Source organism: Saccopteryx leptura, chromosome 2 (assembly GCF_036850995.1).
Source record: "Saccopteryx leptura isolate mSacLep1 chromosome 2, mSacLep1_pri_phased_curated, whole genome shotgun sequence".
Lineage (NCBI taxonomy): Eukaryota > Metazoa > Chordata > Mammalia > Chiroptera > Emballonuridae > Saccopteryx > Saccopteryx leptura.
In genome coordinates this window covers 169,612,830-169,639,732 of record NC_089504.1, presented here as the reverse complement: position 1 = coordinate 169,639,732, position 26,903 = coordinate 169,612,830, and the positions used below count along the sequence as shown (strand labels likewise).

General features: G+C 39.8%; 1 protein-coding gene and 1 non-coding gene across 5 annotated transcripts in view; one reads left to right on the top strand and one right to left on the bottom strand.

The window, feature by feature from the left end:
• Positions 1 to 1,640: 1,640 nt before the first annotated feature.
• TRNAN-GUU (transfer RNA asparagine (anticodon GUU)) lies at positions 1,641 to 1,714 on the top strand. Its single transcript has one exon. It is a non-coding gene; the product is annotated as a tRNA-Asn (tRNA).
• Positions 1,715 to 12,510: 10,796 nt separating this feature from the next.
• The window catches only part of USPL1 (ubiquitin specific peptidase like 1), a 39,922-nt gene continuing 25,529 nt past the window's right edge, over positions 12,511 to 26,903 (bottom strand). For all 4 annotated transcript variants that reach the window (XM_066369294.1, XM_066369298.1, XM_066369296.1 and 1 more), the window contains 4 exons: positions 25,206 to 25,335; positions 23,648 to 23,773; positions 17,092 to 17,249; positions 12,511 to 14,960 (listed from right to left, as the gene is read on the bottom strand). In XM_066369294.1, coding sequence (XP_066225391.1) covers positions 13,090 to 14,960; positions 17,092 to 17,249; positions 23,648 to 23,773; positions 25,206 to 25,335 — 2,285 coding nt within the window. In that variant the 3' untranslated portion in view covers positions 12,511 to 13,089. The remainder of the gene's footprint in view (positions 14,961 to 17,091; positions 17,250 to 23,647; positions 23,774 to 25,205; positions 25,336 to 26,903) is intronic.

The window sequence follows — 26,903 nt, the reverse complement described above, 5'->3', positions numbered from 1 at the left end:
TATAAACACAGTTTGGAAAACATTATACATTCCAATATTTTCAAAGTGGAGGTCATTGATTCCTTCTTCACACATGGGCCAATCATGAGTAACACTTACATAAATATCCCTATAGAGCTAGAATAAACATAACCAACTCCAACTGTTGTCCAGCACAGATGACCAAGTACTTCTCATGACAATGGGACCACTAGATGGTCTTCCTCAGAAGATTCCTCCTTCATCTCCTCCCTTGCACGGTATATGCTCAACTTTGCAGGCCCCTTTAGCCCCTTCCCTCCACCCTTTATCAGAAGCTGGCCTCCATTGCTCTCAGCTTCCTCCTCACTGAAGCGGAGGTGGGTCTGGCTAGAAGGAAGCAAGTAGAAGAAGGGTCTAGAACCCACAGATCCTAGATGCAAAAGGCATTCAGGAAAGATGCTCAATAGCACTAACCTTCAGGGAGATACAAATCAAAAGTACAATGAGATAACACTCCACACCCATTAGATTGGTTATTCTTTTTCAAAAGAAAGAGGGAGAAAAAAGAAATGGAAAGAAAGGAGCTAGGGAGAGAGGGTTGGAGGGAAGAAAAGTAAGAGAGGGAGAGAAAGGAAAAGGAAAGAACAGAAGTGTTGGCCAGGATGCAGAGAAAAGGAAAGGATAGCCTTGTGCACTGTTGGTGGGGATGTGAAATGGTGGAGCTGCTGTGGGAAATTATATGGTTGTTCCTCAAAAAATTAAAAGTAGAATTACTATATGTTTTATCATTTGTACCTCAGCGTACTTATCCAAAAGAGTTGAGAACAAGACCTCAAAGAGATCTGCATGCCCACGTTCACTGCAACATTATTCACAATAATCAAAAGGTAGGAAGCAGCCCAAGTGTCCATGGACAGATAGATTAATGGGTAAGGAAAATGTGGTCCATTCGTACAATGGGATATGATTTAGCCTTAAAAGGAGTGAAATTCTGACACAGGCTACAACATGGATGAACTTTGAGGACATAATGCTCAGTGAAGCAAGATGGTCACAAAAGGACAAATTCGGTATGATTCCATTTATATGAAGTACCTGGCGTGGTATAATTCCTAGAGACAGAAAGTGGAATGATGGGTCACAGGATTTGGGGAGGGAGAGGGGAGCTGTTGTTTACTGGGAACAGAATTACAATTTAGCAAGATGAAAAAGTTTTGGGGATGGATGGTGGTGATGGCTGCACAGCAATGTGAATGTACCTAATGCCCTGAAATGTGGGCTATAAAAAAACTGTGAGTTAAAATGGTGAGAAAAGGAGCTAGGAGGTGGGGTGGGGCCATGGGAAAGGACTAGGGGGAGGATGACGGTCCCTCACTCATCGGAACAGAATGGAGTCACCGTATGGAGAGCACACCCCTTCGGCAGGGTGGCAGGGCGAGGCAGAGAATGGGGCGTCTCAGGGAGCCCCGCTGGCCTCCCCACCCAGGAGACCTGCGGCCCGAAGCGCCCCCTACTGCGCGCGGGCACAGCTGGCCGCTTCATCTCCGCAGGAACTGGGCATCCTGGTCTTCGGAGTCCTTCCGCTGTCCACACCACACCGCCCAGGGCGGGGCGGGGCGGGATGGGGGAGGTGTGGCTATGGGAATGTGTATACACCGCAGGCGTCCTTACTCAGCGTAGTCTCTGTGGCGCAATCGGTTAGCGCGTTCGGCTGTTAACCGAAAGGTTGGTGGTTCGAGCCCACCCAGGGACGAGTTGATAGTTTTCTCGAGACAACCTCCAGGAGGCAGCATTTTAACTGGGTCAGGGGGAGATTTTTGATGAAATCGGAGTATGTAGCTGCCCGCCCTACCCTGAATCTAAGACGGAGAAAGGGACTACAGCCGCCCTTCTCTGCAGCAGCAGCCCGCAGCGCGTAGGCTCTGGACATGCTATGTATCCCAGGGGATTTTGCACACAGGCTCAGGAGGCCTACTCAAGGCTAGGCACCAGCACGGTCAATTTGCCTGTCGGCAGGTGAGTAATTAAATGCCAATGGCGTCTTTCAGAAACGCTGCAACCACCGAAAGCAAACGTAGCTACTCAGCATAGCCCATTTCCTGCCAAAATGCGTGGGGGCGGGCATGCAGGAGGTAGTACCGAGAAACATGGGGGAACGAAGGCACCCTAAAAAACTATCTGCTCGCTTAAGCCCTGCTTGCAGCTTTTGTGCCACTACCTCGAACTCAGGCGAAGGCGGCAACATTTACTGCAGATTGTGACGTAATTCTAACAGGACACTAAGCTCAGGTAAAAATAATAGGGGTTCCCGTTGACTGGTCTGCGTGGCTTATTTTCAACTCTGGTCTCTCGGAAGACATATTTTTCAAGCAGATGATCACATTGACTTCCGCTATATAGATGGAGAACCGCACGATACTGTGATAAACGTGAAAACAATTCATTTCTGCTCATACTGAGGTCAAGTTACAGTAGGTGCGGTGTCCTCTGAGACAGACACACTAGGGATAGAATTTAGAGACCTAAAAGGAAGAGCTGTCTCACTAGGCTTTTAGGTAATGCCTTGCAAAGGTTGGCTGGTAATTATCCACTGTTGCCTAGTTAGGAGCCCTAAAGGAGGAGGTACAATTGCCACTTAATGGTGGAATTCCTGGCAGAGTAACAGGTAGCCCCCAAAATGTCCTCGGGTAGGGGCCTTTCTGATGTTCCTCAAAATTCCAAACTTTCCATTGACACTTAAGGATTGTTTTAAGTGTCAAACTGAGTAAATAAATGAAACAAGAAAACAAGGGGGAGGAGATTAAGTCACAAAATTACTTATACACGATTTCAATTGAATCTCATTTCAGTTGGCTACTACTGAAGCCAAGGGGATTTGAAAAGTGTATCCGTCCAATTTGAAGGCGATCTACACTGCTCACAAAAATTAGGGGGTATTTTTATCGCTTCATATTCATTTTAAAATATCCCCTAGTTTTTGTGAGCATTATAGTAGATACACTAGGTTCTAAGCTCCTTGAAAGAAAACACTGTTTTCTGTTATTAGTGATCATTTTAGGTTCCAAAGCATTCCCTTCAGACACAGTTCAAATACTTGAGTTTAGCACATAAAATATTTCCTGATCGTGTTAAAGAGAACAGTTAAGAGGCAATTATATTTGAAAGGAGCAACGAGGCTCCCTGCTACGGTGGGTATAGCCTTGGATGCACTTCAGGGGAATTGGACAGGACCTACGGACAGAAACAGGAAGGGACTGTGAGGGAGATACCTACAGTGAGAGCCTTGGTGACTCAGAAATTAGTGGTAACACTGCTTGATAATGGTCATTTAGAGGGGTCTTAAAGAAACTTTGAAAGAGTATCTTGGAATTTATCTAGAACCTAGTCCCAGAAACAACCTTCATTTTTAAAAAAGTTTAACTCTATTTTAAGGTAAACTTTTTTTAAGATGAACTTTCCAAGAGACAACTTAAGGGATCCATGGAACCATGTGAAAACCTGAGTGGGAAGCCAAGGATCCCTTCCCCAGAATGTACATAGTCACAGATAATACTTGATTTAATGTCCAAGGGAGTCACAAACTGTCTGGAGCAGTTCTTGGCCCCCAGATTTTGAAGGCCCAGCTTTATATTTTATTTACTCAATCTGTATTCTAGTTACTGATAAAGGTCATAAAGTGGGCCAAATCCAAAGTGTTTAGGTATGGAAGAATTACACTGAAGATTTCAAGGTAACACAAAGAACTAGAAATGTCTAATACTATTGACAAGTGACAAATAAAGCCATTTTTTTTCTGAGCAATTAGTTAGATATATAAAATTAATAATAAAGAACTTGAGACCAAAAAATCTTCTTGAGGTTTTAACACTTACTGCTTGTCACAATCTGGAATGACTGGACTTAAAGGGCTTTAATATATCAATCCTCTCAGGGTCACTGCTATAGGGATTTATACCAATTTGTATTTCTTTCCTTGTTAATTACTTAATGAAACCCAGCAAACTGTTATGTTTTAGTTAACTGCTCATAGAAATTGAGCCGTGTTTAATTTTTTATTTTAGCAAAAACAAAACAAAAATTGTCTCGCAAGGATGACTAAAACTAGTTTTTCCCTAACAAGGAAATCAAATACACATTTTAAAATAAGGAAGTCCTCAACTACTTCAGCAATAAACCAAGTAGATGATCATATTATCTATCATATGTATATGTGAGCACCATGATAGTTTATTTCTAAATCACATAATATACTTACTTATACTAGAGTATAGTCTGGACTGATCATTGGAATCCACTATAAGTACTGCATAGGTGAAAACCTACAATGGATGAGATTCAATGCAGAATGAAAGTTTTAAATACAGAATTTCTCTATTAATTTTAAGCACATGGATTCTTTACAGAAACTATGAGTCCTATGGCCAGCAGGATGTCAGTTTACAACAGCAAACATTTTGCCATCCTGCTGAAAAGGTCTGTTTGAAGGTGCCTTAGGGCTGGGGAGCATCAGCTGCCAGGCGGTTGTAGAGACACTTGAACCTCCTAGCACACTTGGATAACCTCTGCCTGCAAGCCCAGTGAGAAAATTACCCTAAGAAAAAGCTGGCAAGAAGGGTGCTTTCCCAAGCTATTAAGTGCCTGCAAAAACAAAAGGAGGCCCTAGCCAGTTGGCTCAGCGGTAGAGCGTCGGCCTGGCGTGCGGGGGACCCGGTTTCGATTCCCGGCCAGGGCACATAGGAGAAGCGCCCATTTGCTTCTCCACCCCCACCCCCTTCCTCTCTGTCTCTCTCTTCCCCTCCCGCAGCCAAGGCTCCATTGGAGCAAAGATGGCCCTGGGCGCTGGGGATGGCTCCTTGGCCTCTGCCCCAGGCGCTAGAGTGGCTCTGGTCACGGCAGAGCGACCCCCCGGAGGGGCAGAGCATCGCCCCCTGGTGGGCAGAGCATCGCCCCTGGTGGGCGTCCCGGGTGGATCCCGGTCGGGCGCATGCGGGAGTCTGTCTGACTGTCTCTCCCCGTTTCCAGCTTCAGAAAAGTACAAAAAGAAAAAAAAACAAAATGAAATCTATTTTCATTGAGAGATTTGAAGTATTTCACATAAGTTCCTTTTCTCCTGATGACCTCTTGCTTCTATGGTTATATTAAATCTCCTGGTTGTTTTAAAATTCTCCTGGACCAAGTCTGTTGTCTCTTTAACCCTTTTGCTATTTTGCAGGAGTTAATAAGCACCTTTTCACAGATCTGCTTTACTTAGGAGTACCCTGGTGTGCCTTCCAGCCCCACTTGCCTGTTTGTTCTCTGGCTTCCCGAGGGGACTCCTGTGGGACAGGGGTGTGGAGCTCCTGGTGATGAAAAGGGGAAAAGGACCAGAAAGGTAGTCACAGAGCAGCTCAATGATCAGCCTGTCTCACAGCCTGTGGCAGGGTGCTCACAGGAGTTGGCTGTGGAAACTGCTTATTCTGAAGTTGTTAAGTTTAATGCTACTTTTGGCTCCCAGACTCTAAGTTTGGATAAGCCAGTCCATTTTGTGTTAGCACTTGCAGTACCCAGCAAAACTCTAAGTTAACGAAACATAATACAGTGATCATTTTGTAGTATATATGTAAATCAATTATTCTGGACAACATAAACTATAAAGGATGTATGTCAGTTATATCTCAATGAAAGTGGGGAAAAAAATAACAAGCAACTCTAATCTGTTGTATCTTCCACTTTCATACACTCTGACTTGCAGAGGGCATTATTACAATCATGGTAACTGGAAAAAAAATCAGCTAAAACTTCATAGACTTTCCTCTAGCCTTGTTTTCTTCCGAAAAATTGGTATTCTCACTGTTTAATTAGTATTCTTTAACTGGTCACTAATTTTTTTCCCACATAACCTCAACCTACAACAGGAATTGAATATTTGTTAATAAATATAACAAAAAAATATGTGAATGGTGTATTTTGAATGCTTAAAGAACAGTAAGGTGAAATAAATAATATTCAAACAAATTTACTAACGGAGAAAAAACAAACCCTCAATGCAATGCAACACATCAAAACATATTCAAAGAGAAAGACTTATGATCAAAAAAGAGAAGGGAAAGAAAATAAATCGAGTTTTATTAGAAGATATGTGTATTTATATTTGGGGGAGTAAAATTATCTTGCTAAAACATAATACCAAGACGGGAAGTCAAAAGAATGTAAAACTTCAAATAATAAAAATGATGGTCAACTGGAAACCAAAATTGCCACATTACAAAGAAAGGTTTAATAGCCTTACACTTAAAGAGCAGATCTAAATTAGTAAGACTCCAATTCAACCACCACAGGTCTAAAGGGCAGCCCACAGAGCTCTTCGTGCTCCCTGCTCAGATACTCTGTTCCCACACCATCCCAAGTGGGCTACTATAATTAGAACTGGTGAACCTCCCATCTCCTCTTCCCAAGATCCTATCTTAACCTGCATTCTTGTTTATCTCTGTCACCCCATGAACTCTAAGCCTACTGGGACATTAAACTCTACATCTAATCTCTCCCACTCCTATTCAACACCTTCATCTTTCACAGTGCCCTCTGAAATGTATGACAGGACTTCCCATCTCCTCATGACTTCAGTGAAAAGTGTCTTCCCTGCCCTCATGCTACATGAAATCTGAATATCCCCTGAAGGAATTGCTTCCTATACAGTCCTATCTTCCTACTTCCAGTTGTTATTTCAACCAGTACCTCCATCTCCCTTATAAACCTCCAGTGACTTTGAAGCACAAACCATTAGATCAAACTGCCCATATGGTTCCTTTTGCTGTCATCTGGCATCTTCAGCTCCTGGCTTACGGTATATTTCTTTCCACCAGGACTCCTTCTGCAATTTAGATAACTTTGGCTTCCACAAAGTCTATCCACACACTATCCATGGTCTCTTGGTTCCTTTATTTCATTACTTTTCGTGGACTTCTCCCCCAACCTTGTCCACGTCCATTCCTTGTCATACTTCATGCCTTGTTATGACTAATAACTGCACTGCCTCCAGAAGCCCAATTTCAAGCACATCCCTTTCAAACCAGCTGACTTTGTCCACTAGCCCTACTTTAGCAGTCTTTGAACCCACCTCCAATCCACTGAGATCTACCAACACTTCTTAAAAGACCATCACCTGTCTCATGTCCCTACTTTCCTCCTCATCCATCACTACAATCATTTTCCTTGCATAAAACCTGAATTCCTTTTCTCTTGGTCTTCTTCATCTGCAAATACCTCTAACTTTGGCGGAATCCAATTTTCCTCCTTTCACTCTGTCCTGCACCTGAGCAGCAAACATGATTGGAGAAAAATAAACAGCTGTGCTGGTCTCTGTTAAACTTGTGACCATAAACCTCTGGTGGGCTTTCAGAACTGCCTAGAGAGCCTACTGCATGTCTGTACTCAATGAGCTCTCGAAAATAATTCAAACTTCTCTTCCCCAATCTTCAACTCCTCCTCTCGTATCCCTGAGAAAATAATCACCAGACTATTCTCATTCTCTAATCATCAAGTCTTCTAACATCTCCTAGATAGGGAAGAAGATACTCTTATCTTCACTAGCATTAAAATGAGTAAACTCTTCTAGCTCTTAAGGCCACCCCCTCTTCCTCTCATATACTGGATCCCTTACCTGAAGAAATCTGCTCCCATGACTGTCCCTTCTCAGAATATTCCATTTCACACATAAACATGTGACAGCTCCCATCTTAAAAACATTAACAAAAACCTTGAACCCTATTCCCTCATGAGGCACCAGATAAATGTTTTGAAAGAATGAGTCTTTATCTGCGTTTTCACCGTCCCTTCGCTCTTGAGCCCACTTGACTTGTCCTCACAACTCCACTGAACTGTCCTTGCTAAGTCACTAAGGACTTCCCTATCAAAACCAATGATCACTTCCCAGTCCTCCCATCATTCCACCTCTCAGCAATCTCTGACAGATCAGCATCAGTCACTCATTTGAAAAGAACAAAAAGAAACAAAAACTTTCTCTCCTTGATTTTCAGGACACCCCACTCACCTGGTTTTTCTCCTGCAGTCCCTTTTGTTCCCCAGAGCTGGCTTCACCTTCCAAGTGATCCCATCCTCTATCATGGTATTAAACATGATCCATGCATTCATAATTCCTGAACGAGCATCTCCAGTGTCCACCTCTCCTGGGCTCCAGCATTGCAGCTCCATCTTCCTATGAAATTCTCTCCACTTGGAAGTCTAAGTGTTGGGGGAAAGCCCCAAAAGTCTAAATTCAGGATAGATTTTGAAGAACTGACACATAGCCTTATCCAAATTCATAAGAGCCTTAATATGAGAAACTTACACACATGGGCACTGCAGCTGCTTCCTCTGGTGATGGTGATAGGGGCACTCCAGAGTTAGAAATTTAGCCTCAGTAAAAGCAGCTTTTAGTTGTAATCAACAGGGGTTAGGAAATAGTTAATTTTCTTGCTATTCTTTCTTAATAGCTCCCTGGCCTTCCCCTTAGAAATGTGGCAAGTTTATCTTTGCAGGAAGGCCTGGGAAGCCTCTTTGGAAGCAGACACCAGGGAGGGGCCTGAAGATTAAGGAGAGGTTAAATCACAAATTACTTCTAAGAGCATAGCCACAGAATTCCTATAAAGAGTCAAGGCCCTATAAATAACTAGGAATTTAGTTCACAAACTTAAATCTTTATTTTGCCTCCCAAGGAGAACAGGGAGTCTTTTTATGCAGGTAATTCCTAGAGGCAGATGGCCTCAGAAGTGCCCGGCTCCAGTTGCCTGGAGATACCACCCTCAGGAGAACTTGCTGGGAGATGTTCCTGCCAACCGGACTCCCACCTTCGACGTACTTTGTGACTAATTGCATGATCTTTACTAAATTACTAACCGCCCCTAAAAAGTACATAAACTGACTAGTCAACTGAGACTGTAAGGCAGGAATTGGATGCATTTTTAGGCTTCCTGCATTCTCAGGTTGCTGCCAATTTGAATAAAAGACACTCTTACACCACTCAGCTCCATCTCTATGATTGGTTGACAGTGATGGGCAATTTGAATCCCGGCTAGTTCTGATAATAGTGGTGGGCTGGGCAAAATCTACACTCCTCCCATAATAGGGTCCCTTTTGGGGGGGGGGGGGTTAATAGCAAAACCATATGGTGGGTAGTCACATAGACCAGAAAGAACAATGTAGTTCTAAATTAAAAGACAAAATCAGGCAGTTGTTACACTCTATAGTCATTAACCTCTCTCCTGAGACCTGAGGTTTCTCTTTGGGCAGCAGCACTCTGGCTTTCGGAGCCGAGTGACAGAGTACAGTGCTTCCCAGATGCTTCGGCCGCTGGAGCCATACTGTATCACTACAATGAGTTCCCCTACAAAAAGGGATCTTACATTTAACATATCCAAAATTTAATCTTTCCTTTAAATTTTTTTCTTCCCAAATTAGTCCCATCTCAGGAAACGGCACAACCCATTTGGTCAGGCAGCAAACCTTAGACTGATCTTGGACTTCTCTTTCTACCCTATATTCAACCCATCAACACATCCTGTTGACTCTTTGAAATGCAAATGAAAAGTAAATAAAAGTAAATACTTCTTCATACCTCCACAGCTACCACCCCCTCAACTCTAAGAGGCTGCAACAGACCAGCACTTCTACTCTGACCAACTGAAGTCCTTTTCCAAATTTCCATGATCCTTTTAAAACTTAGACCGGATGTTACTCCCTTGCCTGAAACCAGTGGCTTCTCATGATTCTCATGTACAGGGAAGGCTTCACTATGGTCCACAAAGCCATTCAAGATCTGGCATCCACCTTCTTTAACCTCATGTTCTACCTCTCCCTTGTTCACTCTGCTCAACCACAGTAGCCTCTTCCCTGTCCTCAATCATGCTAAGTACCCTCACTTCTCAGGACTTTTGTTCCTCCCTTCATCCAGTCACAAAGTCAACTCCCTAACTTCATTGCAGTGGCTGCACGAAGTTCCCACCTCCAAGAATCCTTCCAAGTCTTCTCAGTCTAAGAGTCCTCCCACTCATCCACTTTTCTTCTCCATGGCATTTAGGTCATGTGACATCCTGTAGTCAAGCCTCATTATTCACAAATTCTGTATTTGTGAATTTGCCTTTCTAAAATGTATTTGTAACCCTAAAAATCAGTAATGAAGTTTTTATATTCATGTACAGATATGCAGAGAGCAGTGAAAAACGTGTCTCCACACACTTTGCTTTCTATAGTCTAGTGTCACATTTTAAAAAACCTTTTGTGCTTTTTGTTGATTTCATTTTAAAATGGCCCCTAGTGCTAAATACTGTCTAGTGAAGATGGAAAAAATACAGAAAAAAACCTATTAGATCAGCTTTGTGCATGCTGTAGTGCTGCTGGCTTTGTGTTCAATGTTAATGAACCAACAACGTATACACTAATCTCACCCCCTACCCCCACACCTTATCTGTGGTTTCACTTCCTGTGGTTCGTTGTTACCATGGTCAAAAAATAATTTTAAAATTCCAGAAATAAACAGTGTGTAAATTTTAAATTGCATGCTGTTCTGAGTAGCTTGGTGAAATCTTGAGCCATTTCACTCCTTCCTGCTCAGGATGTAAATCCTCCGTTTGTCTGTCCAGCATCTCCAGGCTGTAGACATTCCCCACCCACCACTTAGTTGCTATCTCAGTTATCAGATTGATTGTCTTGGTATTGCAGTGTCTGCATTCAAAGAAACTTCATTTTACTTAATAATGGCCCCAATATGTAAGAGCAATGATGCTGCAATTCAGAAATGCCCCAGAGAAGCCGTAAACTTGATTATAGGTACGCAGGTATAGGAAGTCTGTCTATAATTTAGTCCCATCCACAGCTTTAGGCATGCATTGGGGGTCCTAGAACATGCTCCTTGAGGATAAGGGAAGAGAACCACTGTATTCATAAGGTGTCTTTAAACAGAAATACACAAATAACAAGGTTATTTGTTGATCAGTTAACAAAAATGTGACCAGAAGCTCACAAAAACCTAACATTATTTACCCTAGGAGCAATGGTTCATTCAGTATTTGTAAATTCAGCATTCACAGTGGCTTTAACAGAAGTACTGCAAATAACAAGAATTGACTGTATCTCCTATCATCACCTAATACTATAAAAATATCTCCTTGTTTAGAAGGTAAATTCCTAAAAAGCAAACATTTCTCTTTTTTTTTTTTTTAACTGCCTTATCTCAGGTTTACAGCAGTGCACCGGCACTTAGCAGAAATCTAGAAATCCTTGAATGAAAATAACAAATAAAAGAGAAATAAGCAATTCCTCAGAGAAACTCAACTAGCCAATCAAATTATGGAAAGTATCTATTCTCAAAAGCAATCACGGAAATGTAAACAAAAATAGCAAAGGGCTCCCCTGTCAATGCTACTACCCCATAGTGATGAGGGTTCAGGAACATTTTGTTCTTGACAAAGCCAGTGTTTAAACACTACCTAAAACATAGTAGGCTTTTCGAAGACAAAAATAAATATTAAACTAAGAAGAGTCAACAAGCATTCAACAACTAAAGCAGAACCAGAGGTAAAAACCTTCATTACCTTAAGTTTTTAAAAAAAGTTTCAGATGAAGTCAATCATGCAATTAAGACTTTTAAAAGTACATATCCTTTGACCTAGCAATTCCAATCCCAGGAAATAAGACCTGGATCTGTGCCAAAATTTATCAAGAAGGATAATCCCTGTACACAACTGACAATAAATAACAAGACATTACAAATCACTTCAACATATTGATTGGTGAGACAATGGTAATCTACACAATATATAAATAATATATGGCTATCCAAAAGTTGTCAGAAACTGTAAGATGGAAAAAAGGCTCACTAAACATTAAGTAAAAACAAAGATCATACAAATAGGTACAATAGAATCCTACTTTTACTTTTTACAGTCCCACATGCATAAAAATATGAAAATGTTTGTAGTAGCTATTACCATTCTGTGTGAAGATGATGATCCAAAATCTCCTTGGTTTTTCTCTGTAGTTCCCCACTTTCCCCTTTCAATAAATGTATTACTTTTGTAATCACAAGAAGAGGAGGGGGAGGTTTGGGAGTAAATTTGACAAGTCAATTATAAAGTACTGAGTCCCTGGCAAAGTATTCTACCCTTAAATATTAGTAACTGCTGCTACTATCAAATCACTACAACAGGGGTACTCCTGGGCAGCCAAACTTTAAATGAAGCTTGAGAAGGGGAACCTATCTTGGCAAGTTCAGCAGTTTCAACTGGCATAGTAACCATCCTCTCCAATCCTTGTTCTACAACTCTCTATGCTATTTCCTTATGTGTTAAATGTAATAAAAAGTATCTTGCTCACAGAAACATAATTGTTTTATAAATAACAAGATCTGACACACAGCAAGATCTATAAGCATTGGTTATTTTTTCTCCAAAACAGAACTGCTGGATGGTGCCCCACTTTGGCTACAGAAATAAACGTCTTGGGGAGAAAGATATTTATAATAATGTAAACTCTTTGCCCATCAATGCAAAAACAGATTACTTTTTCCTGTTATAAGTCATTTATTGATCACTACCATTACTTACATTCTAGTACCATTACTTAAATTTCTAGTAACAAGGTTTCCTGCCACCCTCTGTAAGGAAAGAAGACCAGGTGTATGGGTAAGCTGACATTCCACTCTACCCCTGTTAGAAAGAGGCTCGGGCTCTTACATAAGACCACAGAACCATCAGCAAAACAGTCATGCAGTCATACATCATATACAGCAAGTTAAGTTTAGATAAATTAGTGTTTTTCCTGAACCAATGTAACCAAAAATTAAAAGGTATGTTTCCAAGCTGTACAAATTGCCAGAAACTACATACTGTTTTTTGTTTTTGTTTTTCATTTTTAACATTTTGAAATCCTCATCATCCTATAAATACAAAATGAAGCTGACAAGTGAACAGATTCTTGGTCATTTTAATTTATAAAATAAATTACATGCATTATGGACAGAACCAAATGTAAAACCTTCAGCAGCTTATTACATTTTGTTCTTGACAAGGCCAGTGTATAAACATTACCTAAAAACACAGTAAGTTTGTCCCAGACAATAAATATTAAACTAAAAAAAAAAAAGTTAATATACATTCAACAACTCTCAAACAGATATTCATCAAAATAAGGTAAATCTAACATGTCATTTGCTAAAGAATTGAATGCTGAAGTGGAAAAAAACTCATCAAAAATATCAGTCTTCAGGGAATTTTCCAAGTTCAATGTTCTGACACAGGCATTATTTGCTGGGTCTGGCTGAACCTGGCACTGATTTTTCTTGGTAGGGCTGCAATAATTATGGTCCTGATTCAGATGTGGGTTTTGGGGAATACCATTTAATTCACTAGGTACTGGTGCTGAAGTATGGCTATCTCCCATTTCTAAATACCTGACGTCAGCCTCCCCATTTTCTGAAAGCTCTGTTGAAACAGTTGCAGGAGACAATAATTCTGCCAAAATTTCTTCATGAGTTTGACCACTATATGGAGAAACACTAGGAATGGTGGTTCCTCTAGATTTATTATCGGCAATATCAATTTGGTATTGTAGTTCTTTTAACAAGTCTTCTAATGACTGACTGTCATTTGGAGACCCACAATCGGATACATGTTCTAAATTTTCACTTGAAAGTTTTCCATTTTGAGGGGAAGACATAAGAACAGCTAATTTCTTCTTTTTCGCCTTAAGTTTTTTACGAAGTTTTAGACGAAGTTTATGAATCTGACTCTCATTGGAGTCTTCATGGTTTTTTGAAGAAACACCATTTTCATTTCCACAAGGTCTGTGGTTGAGGTGAGCTCCATATGAGGCGTTTTCATGTTTCTTCAACATTTCTAGTTCCGTTTTAACATTAGTGTGTGGAGAGGCTGTGTGACCTGCTGATGGAAGACTTGGTAGAGGATTACTTGCTGGAAGAGGCTTACTGGCTGGAGGAGGCTTACTCGCACACTTACGAGCCTTCTTGGATGCCTGGTGAGTCTTCTGGTTCATACCTTTGGTTTTAAAGCCACCAAAATTACTTGCCCCCTTAACTGAAGGCTGCAAAACAGTAACAGTATTTCTATTATGAGCTGAAACACAAGGCGGCATAAAAGAAGCACCCTTGCTTAGTAAGCCTTTAACCCAACTGCCCACAAATGGTTTCTTCAGATTTTCTCTAAGAGATGGATTCCGGGATGACTCGGCTTCTATGGTTTGAGAAAATGTTCTCTTCAAATTAGATACCCGAGGTGTAATGATCTCTTCTGGTTTTAATTCCTTAGTTTTCGGTGAAAGAAACTGTTTCAACAGAACATCCTTCTCTAAGGCAACTGTATCCTCAGTTTCTACCGACTTGACTCCCTGTATAGGACCAGTAGCAGGAATATGAACCACAGGTTTAATTACAGTACTTCCTGAAATCGGCTGTACTGACTGCATCTTTGCACTTACAACCTGAGGTGGAAAGCTGAAGCCCACAAAATGGCCTTGGGTAAGCTTTTCCTTACATGGAGCTGATACTAAAGAAGCCATCAGCAACTCCTGTGACTGCAAAGTATTTGTTTTGATAGCCACTCCATTTTCAGCCACAGGTATATTTTCTAGTAGGAAACCTCCAGAGTTAACCTGTATTTTCTCAAGCGTCAAAGGTAAAACATCATTGTCAACCACACCTTTCGGACTCGAAAGTAAATGAGGTCCAGGAGCTACAGCTTCACCCTGGGGAAGAGGGTTAGGAGCAACGGACATATCTGGGGGGGGTGTTCCCGAGGGTGCCAAAGCCGAGGCTGGCGGTGCCCGTTTCTCTTCCCCGAAAGCATGGTGATCATTAGTCTTCTGAAGTGGAAGACAGGTAGATGCTTTATCTGTCATTTGGGCTGTTTTTCTCTCCCAAATAACAATATGTATCTCTGAAGCAGGAACTTGAAATTTCTCATGCCTTTCAGAACATGGGCCTTTTAGGTCATCACATTCCAGCCAACTTCCTAGGGAATTAGGAAGGAAGTAAAAGAGGTCAGACACTCAACACCACCATCCCAGGTTAACTTTCTCTGGCCACTTTAACTTCTGTACCACTGTACACCCACTGAGGAGAGTACTCCAAAGCATGACCATATTCTCATGTCACTATTTTTCTCTGCCAATTCTTAAAGTCCTTATTTGGATAACAAAAATTACAACATCCAGAATTTTGAAAACAAGTTTTTACTCTTTCTTAAAATATAAAAAATTAAGTATATTGAACTTTTGGGACTGAGAATACAGTACTGCCTAATTTATCCAACAACATCAGAAAATGAGTTTTTCTGATATTTATATGAATTCTCAAAATAAATGAAGCTGTTACTTCAAGTACCAATTTTTGTTTCAATTCTTAAAAAAAAAGCTTAGGTCTTTAGGTGTCTACTTTGCATTTCTGAGCCTTGGTTTTCTCATTTGTCAAGTGGGAAAGAGATGACAGATGATAAGGGAAGAGGTTAACTCCCTCTATACATACAAACACCCCCCAAAACCATAAAGTTACGTGGACACACCCTTCTAAACCACATGAGCCCACTACTTCTTACTCTATACTCATTACAACTTGAGGACCTTTAGTTTGCCTCTGTTCCACACCACACAAGCACATCAGAATCACCTGGTTAATAACTGGGCCCAATCCCCAGAGACAGACCACTGGTCTGGTGGAGAAACAAGACATTTTTAATAAGCTGATCATGTTTTTTATATGCTGTCAGGTTTGGAAAACATCTAACCTCAGCTACCTAAAGAGGGTTTTCATTCAGGGATATAGTAAAAAACTGAAATAAGTTGGGTTTTTAGTTTTTGCTTCTTACTGAGAACCACTTTCTCCCACATTCTGAAGTAGGGTAAAACCGTAAGGTAATAAATAAATTGATAATGCAAGTTTCAGTTTGCAAAGTACTTTTATAACACATTATAGTGTCTGGCATACACCCTAACCATCCCCAGGAGGAAAATATCACTATAAACAGTATCCCAACAATAAATAGAAAAACAAAAAATATCAACAGCCTGATAAAGCACTTTTAGAGGACTGAGTTGTTTTTGTCTGAGACAAAGTGAACATTAAAAGGAAAACACATTCAAGAGTAAATTACATTAGATAAATGGAAAGGAAAAATTAGCAAAATCTATGAGCTGTGCTATTTATCTTTCTACTGAAAAGCTTAATTATTTAGATATAGGCTTTACCTTGACTATAGCTGTTAAGCAAATTGTATCACAGTGAAAGTTGCACAGTCTGTAATGTCTAATAGTTTCAGAAATAGATGTTCACCTTTATTTATACTACTAGCAACTGCAAAGTAAGTAAAACTTGTTATTTTTGTTCTCAATTAAAAACCTTCAGCACTTTCTTTACAAGTACAAGGTTATGTACCTAAAAAGTCAAAATTACCACCATTCATTTGTCTATACTGAATATATATAACTCATGTAATAAAGAAAATAAAATCAAAGATATTAAGTAGAAAATAGCCAACTATAAACTACTAGTAGTATATGATCTGTCTAAAAAAGAAACATAGTGACATAAGCAAAGGAAAAAGTTAGTTGTTTTACACCATGTGACAGGGTAGAGAAAAGGGCAGAAAAATTAATGGCAAAGGCAAGAAGAGAAAAAAAGAGTCAAGGCAGTCTGTCTTTTTAAGAAACAGAGTTGGCTCAGTGGTAGAGCGTTGGCCTGGTGTGCAGGAGTCCCGGGTTCGATTCCTGGCCCGGGCACACAGGAGAAGCACCCATCTGCTCCTCCACCCCTCCCCCCCTCCCCCTCTCCTTCCTCTCTGTCTCTCTCTTCCCCTCCCGGAGCCGGGGCTCCATTGGAGCAAAGTTGGCCCAGGCACTGAGGATGGCTCTGTGGCCTCTGCCTCAGGCGCTAGAATGGCTCTGATTGCAGCAGAGCGACGCCCCAGATGGGCAGAGCATCGCCCCCTGGTGGGCGTGCCGGGTGGATCCCGGTTGGGCGCATGCGGGAGTCTGTCTGACTGCCTCCCCGTTTCCAACTTCAGAAAAATACAAACAAAAACAAAAACAACCCACCAGAGTTTATTCTCTATGTCTATTACCATAAAAGAAAAATGGTTTAACACTTACCATCAGGATCTAAAATCCATGTTATAAAATGATTATTTGCGTGGTACTGAATTACAGAAGTGATTTGGTAAAGACAGCTTTCAAAATGAAATGAGTAGCATTGCAAGTCATTATGTGGTAAGCCCTCCACAAAGTGCAACATGAATATGGAAGATACTCTGTGGGAGAGAAAGGCAAGAGAGGTCAAATGAATTAATATCATGCATCTGGTTATACAAAAGATGGTCTGGAAAGGGTAAGTCACACAGTACTTCCAAGGCTGCACTAATTCTCCTTGAGCACCTCCAGATGTATGCCTTAATTAGAAATGGAGAACTCGCCCACAACATGGGCAACGTTGAAAACCGTCTCAGAATGGAATCACTAACTGGAAGCCATCGTACAATAAGGCTTTAACACAGACCATTCAACAAAACTTGCTGCTTTGGCTCAGTTGCTCTCTTGGCAACTACTTTGTAGAAATAAGGGGAAAATCCAGACCTGTTAGAGTGGTCATTGGCGTCAAGTGTTCAAATGATCTGCTTTTGTTGGGGGGAGGGAAGATAGGTAATACGTAAAACAAAGCAACAAACCTATGATGTTCAAATACACATCGAAAAATCCCCAATATGCTAACAAGTTGGCCTTTTCCTCTCGATATCTTAGGAAGTAGAGAGATTCATCAAATTAAAATTTTCATTTAGAAAAAGTTTAATTTATAACTAAAAGAAGAAAATACAGCATACTTGGTTAATTTACTATAAACTTCAAGATATGCATAATTTTAAAAAATTACAGAAATGTGGCAAACCAAAAAGCAGAACCCAAAGATGAGTCTCAAATAACTAAATTCAACAAAGCTCTTAGAAATTAAGAAAAATGTTGAATCTCTTTCCCCAATATTTAAACAGCTGTCAAAGCTAAGGTCAGTTGAAAATAAACTTGAATCAATGCCAAAAATGCAGGTTATTCAGACCGACAAGGACAATTTGTAAATTATCTGTTGTCAATCATTCTGTTAGAAAATAATTAAGTCTCCAAGATTTAAGTGCCTACATATAAAAAGTCCTGCAAACTATTCAAACACTCAACTCTCATTGGTTTTTATCATACCTATTTCATCGATCTAAGATGTTGGTTGTAAAATGTACCACTATGATGTTAATAATGCCAATTAAACTATACCATACCAACAATTTTTAGAGGTATTCACATTACTAATTGTTAAAAGAATGTACTTTGGAACCAACCACCCACAGTAAAACTAGCGATACATGCTCCCAGCTAGAAAGGCAGGCTATCGGACTTGCCTGACTCTTGAGGTACTAATATTTAGTTTTCTCTTAGTTTCAAGATACCATTCCAATATATCTTTTGAGGCTACTTACTATAACATTCTCCTGATGATCCCTAGACTTTCCAATCTCAGTAATTTGAGTATAAAACATAGAAAATGTTAAATAGGCAGCAGCATTTCTTTCTTAATAGCCCATTTAAAAAACAGTACAACTGATAAATGATGGCATACTGGAGTCAATATAATAAAACATGCCTCTTCTTCCTTTTCTAGTTTATTTTCCTGTGGGTCCACCAGACTTTAGTGCAGGAATCGGGAACCTTTTTGGCTGAGAGAGCCATGAACGCCACATATTTTAAAATGTAATTTCATGAGAGCCATACAATGACCCATGTACGTTAGGCATTATCCAATAAAAATTCGGTGTTGTCCCGGAGGACAGCTGTAATTGGCTCCAGCCACCTGCAATCATGGACATGAGCAGTAAGAAATGAATGGATTGTAATACATGAGAATGTTTTATATTTTTAACGTTATTATTTTAATTAAAGATTTGTCTGAGAGCCAGGTGCAGCCATCAAAAGAGCCACATCTGGGTCACGAGCCATAGGCTCCCGACCCCTGCTCTAATGTCTCCTAAAAGTCCCAGTATTCTCCTACTTGTAAGTTCAGCTTGTCTCATTTCTAGCTTCTCAGGTGAAGGTAGGAGTTTACCCTTAGCCAGCAACAAACTTTGTTCTCAGCCTCCTTCCTATCCACAAAGCTCGGGGTTTCAGAGACGATACTCAGAGCTGAGGAGACCAAGTAAGGTTTTAAGTCAAACCTAAGAAAACTGGATGGGGAGGGTTAATGGAACTAGAACCAGGATATTTCAAGATAGGATTCATGTTCCTCCACCTCCCTAATATGAAGTTTGACTCCTCTAGCTATAAGGCTCTACCCCCAGGAAGAGGAGAGAAAGGAAGCAAAAGTGACCGGGCCACCTGCTCTGCCATAAGAGACAGTAGGACACCGAGTCTCTGACCTCAGCAAGTGGCCTCAGTCTTGTGCTAATGGCCTGGAGTACAAGTTTTTAACTTTCATCCCAACTAACATAATAAAATAATTCATATTTTAGAAAATGCAAAACTTAACTATGCATACTTCTGAACTGTAATAATGTAGGCTTTAGGCAGAAAAAAGTCTGCAAATGTAATATTTAAACTTCATTACATTTTAGATCTATTACGTCACTGAATTATTTTGGACTATCAAAATTTTTAAAATGAGTAAAATCAGGTGTGATTCAAATAATTAGAATTTGTTCATATAATTATAAACAAGAAAATGCATCTTCAGAAAAATTCAACTGTTCAACAAACATCTTCAGACAGATGTGTTCTATGGAGATAGTACAGAATCTTAAAAAAATAATAAAGTGTTGTTTATCTGCTTTAAAAAGTCTCAGAAATCATTATATTAGACATTTTAATAAGCTCTACAACAGCGGTTCTAATGGAAACATTTTAGACATGCATTACCTGAGATGAGGTGCTCAGAATTAGTTCTAAAAACTAATATAACACTATTAACTTTTAGAATGCTATAAGACTGAATTATGTATGATGTCATAATAGCCCTAATTACTTTTAAGTTATCCATAAAACCTATGTTAAATTTATTTATAAATTCCATTAAATGCCACAAATGAACTTAGACAAATTTCAAAGAAACTACAAAGACCTTTATAAAGACCTCCTCATGAAATTTTACTCACTAGTACAATTTATTTTTGAATACAGTAAATGACCAAATTATAAATTCTGCTTATAAAATGACCCATTAGAACACTAAACACACTTCCAGCTAAAATCCTGTTACACCCAACAGATACATTTCCAGATCAGAGCATGAATCTTTAAAGTAAAGAGACATATTGGTAATCAAAAATTATATGTTGCGCTCAGTGGTAGAGCGCCGGCCTGGCGTGCGGAAGTCCCGGGTTCGATTTCCAGCCAGGGCACACAGGAGAGGCACCCATCTGCTTCTCCACCCCTCCCCTCTCCTTCCTCTCTGTCTCTCTCTTCCCCTCCCGCAGCCGAGGCTCCATTGGAGCAAAAGATGGCCCGGGCGCTGGGGATGGCTCTGTGGCCTCTGCCCCAGGCGCTAGAGTGGCTCTGGTTGCAACAGAGCAACGCCCCGGATGGGCAGAGCATTGCCCCCTGGTGGGCGTGCTGGGTGGATCCTGGTTGGGCGCATGCGGGAGTCTGTCTCACTGTCTCCCCGTTTCCAGCTTCAGAAAAATGCAAAAAAAAATAAAAATTATATGTTGCAATGTGACCAATTCATAGATCAAACAAAACAGTAGTATGAGTTTATCTTCAATGTGGGGCTTGAGGAAAAGTAGGTATAAACTCTTGGATATATACCCTAGAAGCCTTGAGCAATTCAATGGTCCAGTGAAGGATGGCACATAGCCACACCTGCTGCCTCTCTATCTCCTCATCAAAAAAGAGCTTAAAAAAAAAAAAAAAAGGAAAAAGAGGCTCCTTTGTCACTTAGATCTCAAAGCTTGGACTGCAGGCAGCCAAGACAAAATACGGACTTCTGGTTGAAGACATCACTTCTTTCCCACTCTGCCCTCTGATGTGAATGCTGTCATATGACAGTGAAGGTAAAAAAAAAAAAAAGGTAATGAACTGAAAGGACAAAAAAGGAGAAAGGAGACATGAGAAAGCAAGACAAGAAGGCAATAAATATTTAGAAGTCAAAAAGCAAACAGAAAAGTGGTAACTCAGCTGAACAGACGAAGTGATGACATGAGTGGGACAGCAGGCACTGCCAAGAATAGAAGCCCCAAAAGACTCAATACAGAGGAAACAAACACTAAAGAATGTGATGGGAAGGCCCTGGACTACAAATTAGGGCAGTGACAGACGTGTGTAACAGAGCATTCCCATGTGCCAGGCCCAGAGAGGAATCAGAGTAGGTTGAGACTGGAGCAGAAGGATGAAAGCAGCAGAAGACAGGTTTCCGGGAACAAACAGAAGGGGGTGAAGATTCAAAAACTGTGAAGCATTTCAATATTTAGAAAATTATTAATACTGAAACCTAGGTACTCTTCCTGATCAATGTCACCCCATTAAATGTAATTTCTAAATAAAAAAGAAAATACAATAAAAAATAATTACCAATAAGTAAAGACTTTGAAGGAAAAAAACGCATATAAAAACAAAGCAAATAAAAACACAAGGCAATAATAATTCCAGAAAAAATAATGTTATACAGAAACATGTATAATGCTTGGCTAGAAAGAAAATATATGCATGTTCATAATAAACAATGAGTAAGGATTTAACCCAAAATATAAACATACTGGAAGGAAGAAGTTAGAAATGGGCCCCAAGTGTCGGTTAAGAGCCCTAATACTCAATTATTATCAAAGGAGAAGACTGTCTAAAGGCAGAATAAGCACATTGTTTTGAAAAGTCAAGTAAATACAACCTATAAGGTTTAAAGTAGATACCTGGAGATGGGGTAGGAGGGGTACTGTTTTTTTCCTTTTTAAGTCTTGGTACTATTTGATTGGGAATTTATTACTTGAATAAAAACAGACCTTTGGGGCCCTGATGGTTGGCTCAGTGGCAGAGCCACGTGTAAATGTCCAGGTTTGAATGCCTTGTCAGGGCACACAGGAGAAGCAACCATCTGCTTCTCCACCCCTCCCCCTTTCGCTTCTCTCTCCCTCTTCCTCTCTTGCAGCCATGGTTTGATGGAAGCAAGTTAGCCTCAAGTGCTGAGGATGGCTCAATGGCCTCAGCCTCAGGAGTTAATAAGAACATGGTTGCTGAGCAATGGAGCATCGCACCCTAGCAGGCTTAGTTGGGCAGATCCTGGTTGCAGTGCACAAGGGAGTCTCTCTCCCTGCCTCCTCTCCTCTCACTGAATATATATATAATATATATAAAATACTAATTAATTAATTTGGGAAAGATTCTTAGGGGTTTCTTGGCATATCCAAGGGCATCAGAAAAGGTTAAGAACATCCCTGTTTCTTTCTTACATCAAATTATATCTCAAAACACTCCCTTTAGAGTTAAGAGCAACAGAAAAAGATTACAGAGGATGTATACGTATGAGCATATTGACAGAGAGACATACTCCCTAAAATGGAACTGACCTGCAAGTTTAAAGATATGGGGGCTTCTGGTACCCCTGGAAAAGGTAATTCTGACAGTCCTCCCACTGAGGACACACAGAAAGGCTGGCAGAAAATAATAAAAAGACATATGCTCAAGGCCAGCAGGCAGCTTATAAGAGGATAAGAGGATGAGTAGTCAGCAAGCTGAGGTTGGAAGAAGACAGAGATGAGCCTGGCTCATCTCTGAATCATAAGTTCTTGAAATCAGATTAAGAAAATCCCAGAATTCTTAGTGACTTCAGGAACTTTCCAGAGGAGAGAAAAATTGATGTTTAATATCCTCAAAGGGGAAGAATACCAAATTACTGACTCAAAAGAACATATGCACCCCCATGTTTACTGCAGCATTACTTACAATAGCCAAGATCTGGAAACAGCCCGTCAGTGGACAAGTGGACAAGTGTACATCAGTGGACAAGTGGATTAAAAGGCTGTGGTACATAGACACAATGAAATACTATGCAGCCATGAAAAAGGAAAACCTACCTTTTGTGACAGTATGGATGGACCTGGAGACTATTATGCTAAGTGAAATAAGACAGAGAAAGACAAATATCATATGATCTCACTTATATGTAGAATATAATGAACAAAGTGAACTGAGGAATAGAATAGAGGTAGAGGCGGGGTCACGGAGCAGAGGGACAGCTGTCAGAGGGAAGGGGGACAAAAGGATGGGATCAGAGAAGGTGAAGGGATTAGTGAAATTATATATACGTAACACATAGATACAGATAACAGGAGAGCAAATCCCAGAGGGAAGGGGGGAGGGAGTTAGCAGGAGGGAAGCAAAGGGGGTGTACACAGGGACACGGAGTGGGGGGTGAGGGAGTTATATTCAGTGGGACACTTGAATCCATGTAAACACAATAAAATAAAAATTTAAAAGAAGATAAAATATGAAAACAAATATTCTTAAAGGGGAAAAAGGGCAAAAGGAATTAAAGACACTCAGAGAGCAGGGTTTGGCAATTCCTAAATGTGTTAACGTAAACTCCTGAAAAGTAGTTTGCAATAATCACTTTAAATACTACACATTAAAAAAAATATGTAAATCCACCTCATTTTGTTTTAAAATTAGTAAGGCTATTTTAACTCACTTTTTCAATACCATTTTTCGTATTTGTGACTTCTTGTTGCAATTGTTACAAGGACTAAAATGGGCAGCGTTAAGTGGGTGCCACTCAGGAATGACACTTGTAAAGGTAACCAGATTCTTCATATATCTATTAAAAAAAAAAAAGGACAAGTTCATTTAAATCAAATTCATTCATGCTAATTTAAATAAATACCTAAAACAGAAGGTACTTTCTTTCATTTGTTTATTCATACTTAACCTATCCCCCGAAACATGTAATAAATAGGCCAATGCTGCTTCCTAGCCCTAGTAAAACTCTTTGTGAAGACTCTCCACGTTTACCTAGTTTTTCAGGTATGAGAGGAACTTATGCCTGAATTCTGTCACTTATTAGTGTGTCCCCTTGGATATCTATGTAACCGCTTTAAAGCTTCAGTTTTCACATCTGCCAAATGGGAAGAAAAATCAGATAATTTATATAAATCAGTGATAGACCAGAAAACAGATATTTGTTCTCACACAAAAATATGTAAGTCCTAGGTATGTGTGAAATGCTAATTCTTATTCTGTTCTAGCTAATTGGTTAAAAAATTTGTTTTCTGGTCCTGTTGCTTTGCATTATCTCACACTTGATTCTCAAATGATTCTAAAATACCTAAAAATAATCTCAATTTAGATGATTAACATGTAACATTTTTTCTCATATTTTGAAAAGTAACTGTGGACCCAAATTTTCTAATTTACTAGTAGGCGAGTTTAAGAAATAAAGAAAAGCTTTATCCTTGTTATAAAAATTTGAAGAAACAACTAAGAGAATCAGTTTGGTCATTTTTTCGACCTCTAGCCAGCATTTTCTCATATACTGACAAAGTGAGGGTATCTTGTTTGATAGAACCCTTCTCTCCCTAACACCCCCTTGGAAACGAATCTCTCATTACGTGGTAGGTGCAGTCTCTTTTTTTTTTCCTGCTTCCTCCCAAGTACCAATCTCAGGGCCAGGTACACTAGTCACGATTCCCCAGTTGGGTTGGGGAGGTGGAGAGTATGGCTGACAGAGCACATGGAGGATGCTGGGGCAGCTGGTTTCGGGACTAAGGTCAGGAACAGGAAAGCACAGCTACCTCTGAGAGCTGCTGCCTAACTCTGGGAGACCAAAATCAAGTTTCCAAAACATAAAAAAACCCAAAAACCGTGGTGTCTAATAGAAGAGGAAGCAAAACACACAGTTTCAAAGAGTTCTGAGAGATATTATTACTCAGCGGGAATCCAGAGAGGAGTGGAAGGGCAGGTTCTACTTTCCTCATTTGCCCCACTTACCACTGAAAAACTTAAGAAAACTCCTACTGGTAATGTATCGAACCATGGGTTTACTTCCAGTTTAAAGAAGCAAAATGTAACTTCTGGGGCTCAAATTCTTCTTTTTAATCTTAATGATGGAGAGACTTCAAGATAGGGCGGGAAGTTTTATTGAAGTACAAGGAACCATTGAGAGAGTGTTAGAAGTAGAAACAAGCTTTATTCCAATTTGATTACTCAGAACCATTTTCAATAAACACATTTTAATTAACAGAAAAACGAACCTGTTTTGATACTTGTATTCACACTCTGAACATTCAAAGTTCCAAGAAAAAGAATATGTGAAGAGTTTTTCAATGTGGGTTTCTATTTTTAGGAGCAGGGGAAATGCAAACACGGGACTTTCCATGTCACCTTCAAAAAGAAATGGAAAAATGATTGCTTATACTGAATCAAAAAAGGTCAACCCAAATTATGAACTATTGCCATTTCTCACTAAACTCACAGTATGAATACATGTGAATATGGATATATGACAGAAAAGGTTATTCACAGGTAGGCAAGGGAAAGTTTTTAAAGCACTTTTCTAAAAAATGTCCATAATAAAGATTTAATAATCACTTTGGTCTTCTTCCTTTTTAAAAATTTATTAATTTTAATTTATTGTGTTAACATGGATTCAAGTGTCTCACTCAACGCAACTTCTTTACCCCTCAACCATGTGCCCCCCATTATATCCCCTTTGCCCCCTCCCTAATTCCCTCCCCCTTCCCTCTGGGTTCTGCTGTCCTGTGATCTGTATCTCTGTGTTATGTATATATAATATCACTAATCCCTTCATCTTCTCTGATCCCATCCCCTCCTCAGCTTCTCTCTGACAGCTGTCCCTGTGACCCCGTCTCTGCCTCTATTCTGTTCTTCAGTTCACCTTGTTCATTAAATTCCACATATAAGTGAGATCATATGATATTTGTCTTTCTCTGTCTGTCTTATTTCACTTAGCATAATAATCTCCAGGTCCATCCATGCCATTGCAAAAGGTAAGATTTCCTTCTTTTTCACAGCCATGTAGTATTCCATTGTGTATATGTACCACTGCTTTTGAACGCACTTGTCCACTGACAGACACTTGGGCTGTTTCCAGATCTTGGCTATTGTAAACAATGCTGCAATAAATGTGAGGGTGCATTTCTTCTTTTGAATCAGTATTTTGGTATTCTTTGGATATATTCCTAAAAGTGGTCTTTTTCATTTTTCTTAGTGGATGTGTACGAAAACGTCTTAGACAAGAGACACAAAAGATCCATACTATCTTTCCGTATCTTTTTAGCTTTTCTCAGGAAAAAGAGATCTGCAGAACTATAACAACTCTGGAATATCATAAAAAGATAAATATATATAAACAGTTTGCTGCAGATACTAAAAACACTGTAACTGGTAAAACACGGTAGACTGATGCCAGAGCTGGGCAGAAGCATTACAAAGCCATTTCTATTCTGGAGAGAGCAGGACACACACCAGAGAAAGGACCAGCCTCCAAGCTTCTCACTGACCACTCTGCTTAAAAATCTTTTAACAATTAATGTTAAATTTCAACAACTTTAAGACTAGCAAAGATCTGAATTTTGTTGTCATTAAAATAAAACCTGAACCATGAACACTGTCTTTCAGTGTGGAGACCAGCAAGCAAGTTAACCCTTTGAGTAGTACAAACGTTCATGTACATCCTCGTGCCTCCTGACCATCCAGAGTACGATCATAACAAAAATTTTTATTTTAAAAATGTGTAAGGCAACATTAAAAAATGGCAAATGTATGCTCTTGTTTCCATAAATTGGTTATCAAACAAACATGATTTTAAGTGAATAAAACTGTAACTGGAACTAATTTCATTTTTTGGAAAAAAAACAAACTCACTCCCGGGAGTCAATGAGCATGAAAAAATCTCACTACTTAAAGGGTTAAACAGAAGGATTTATATT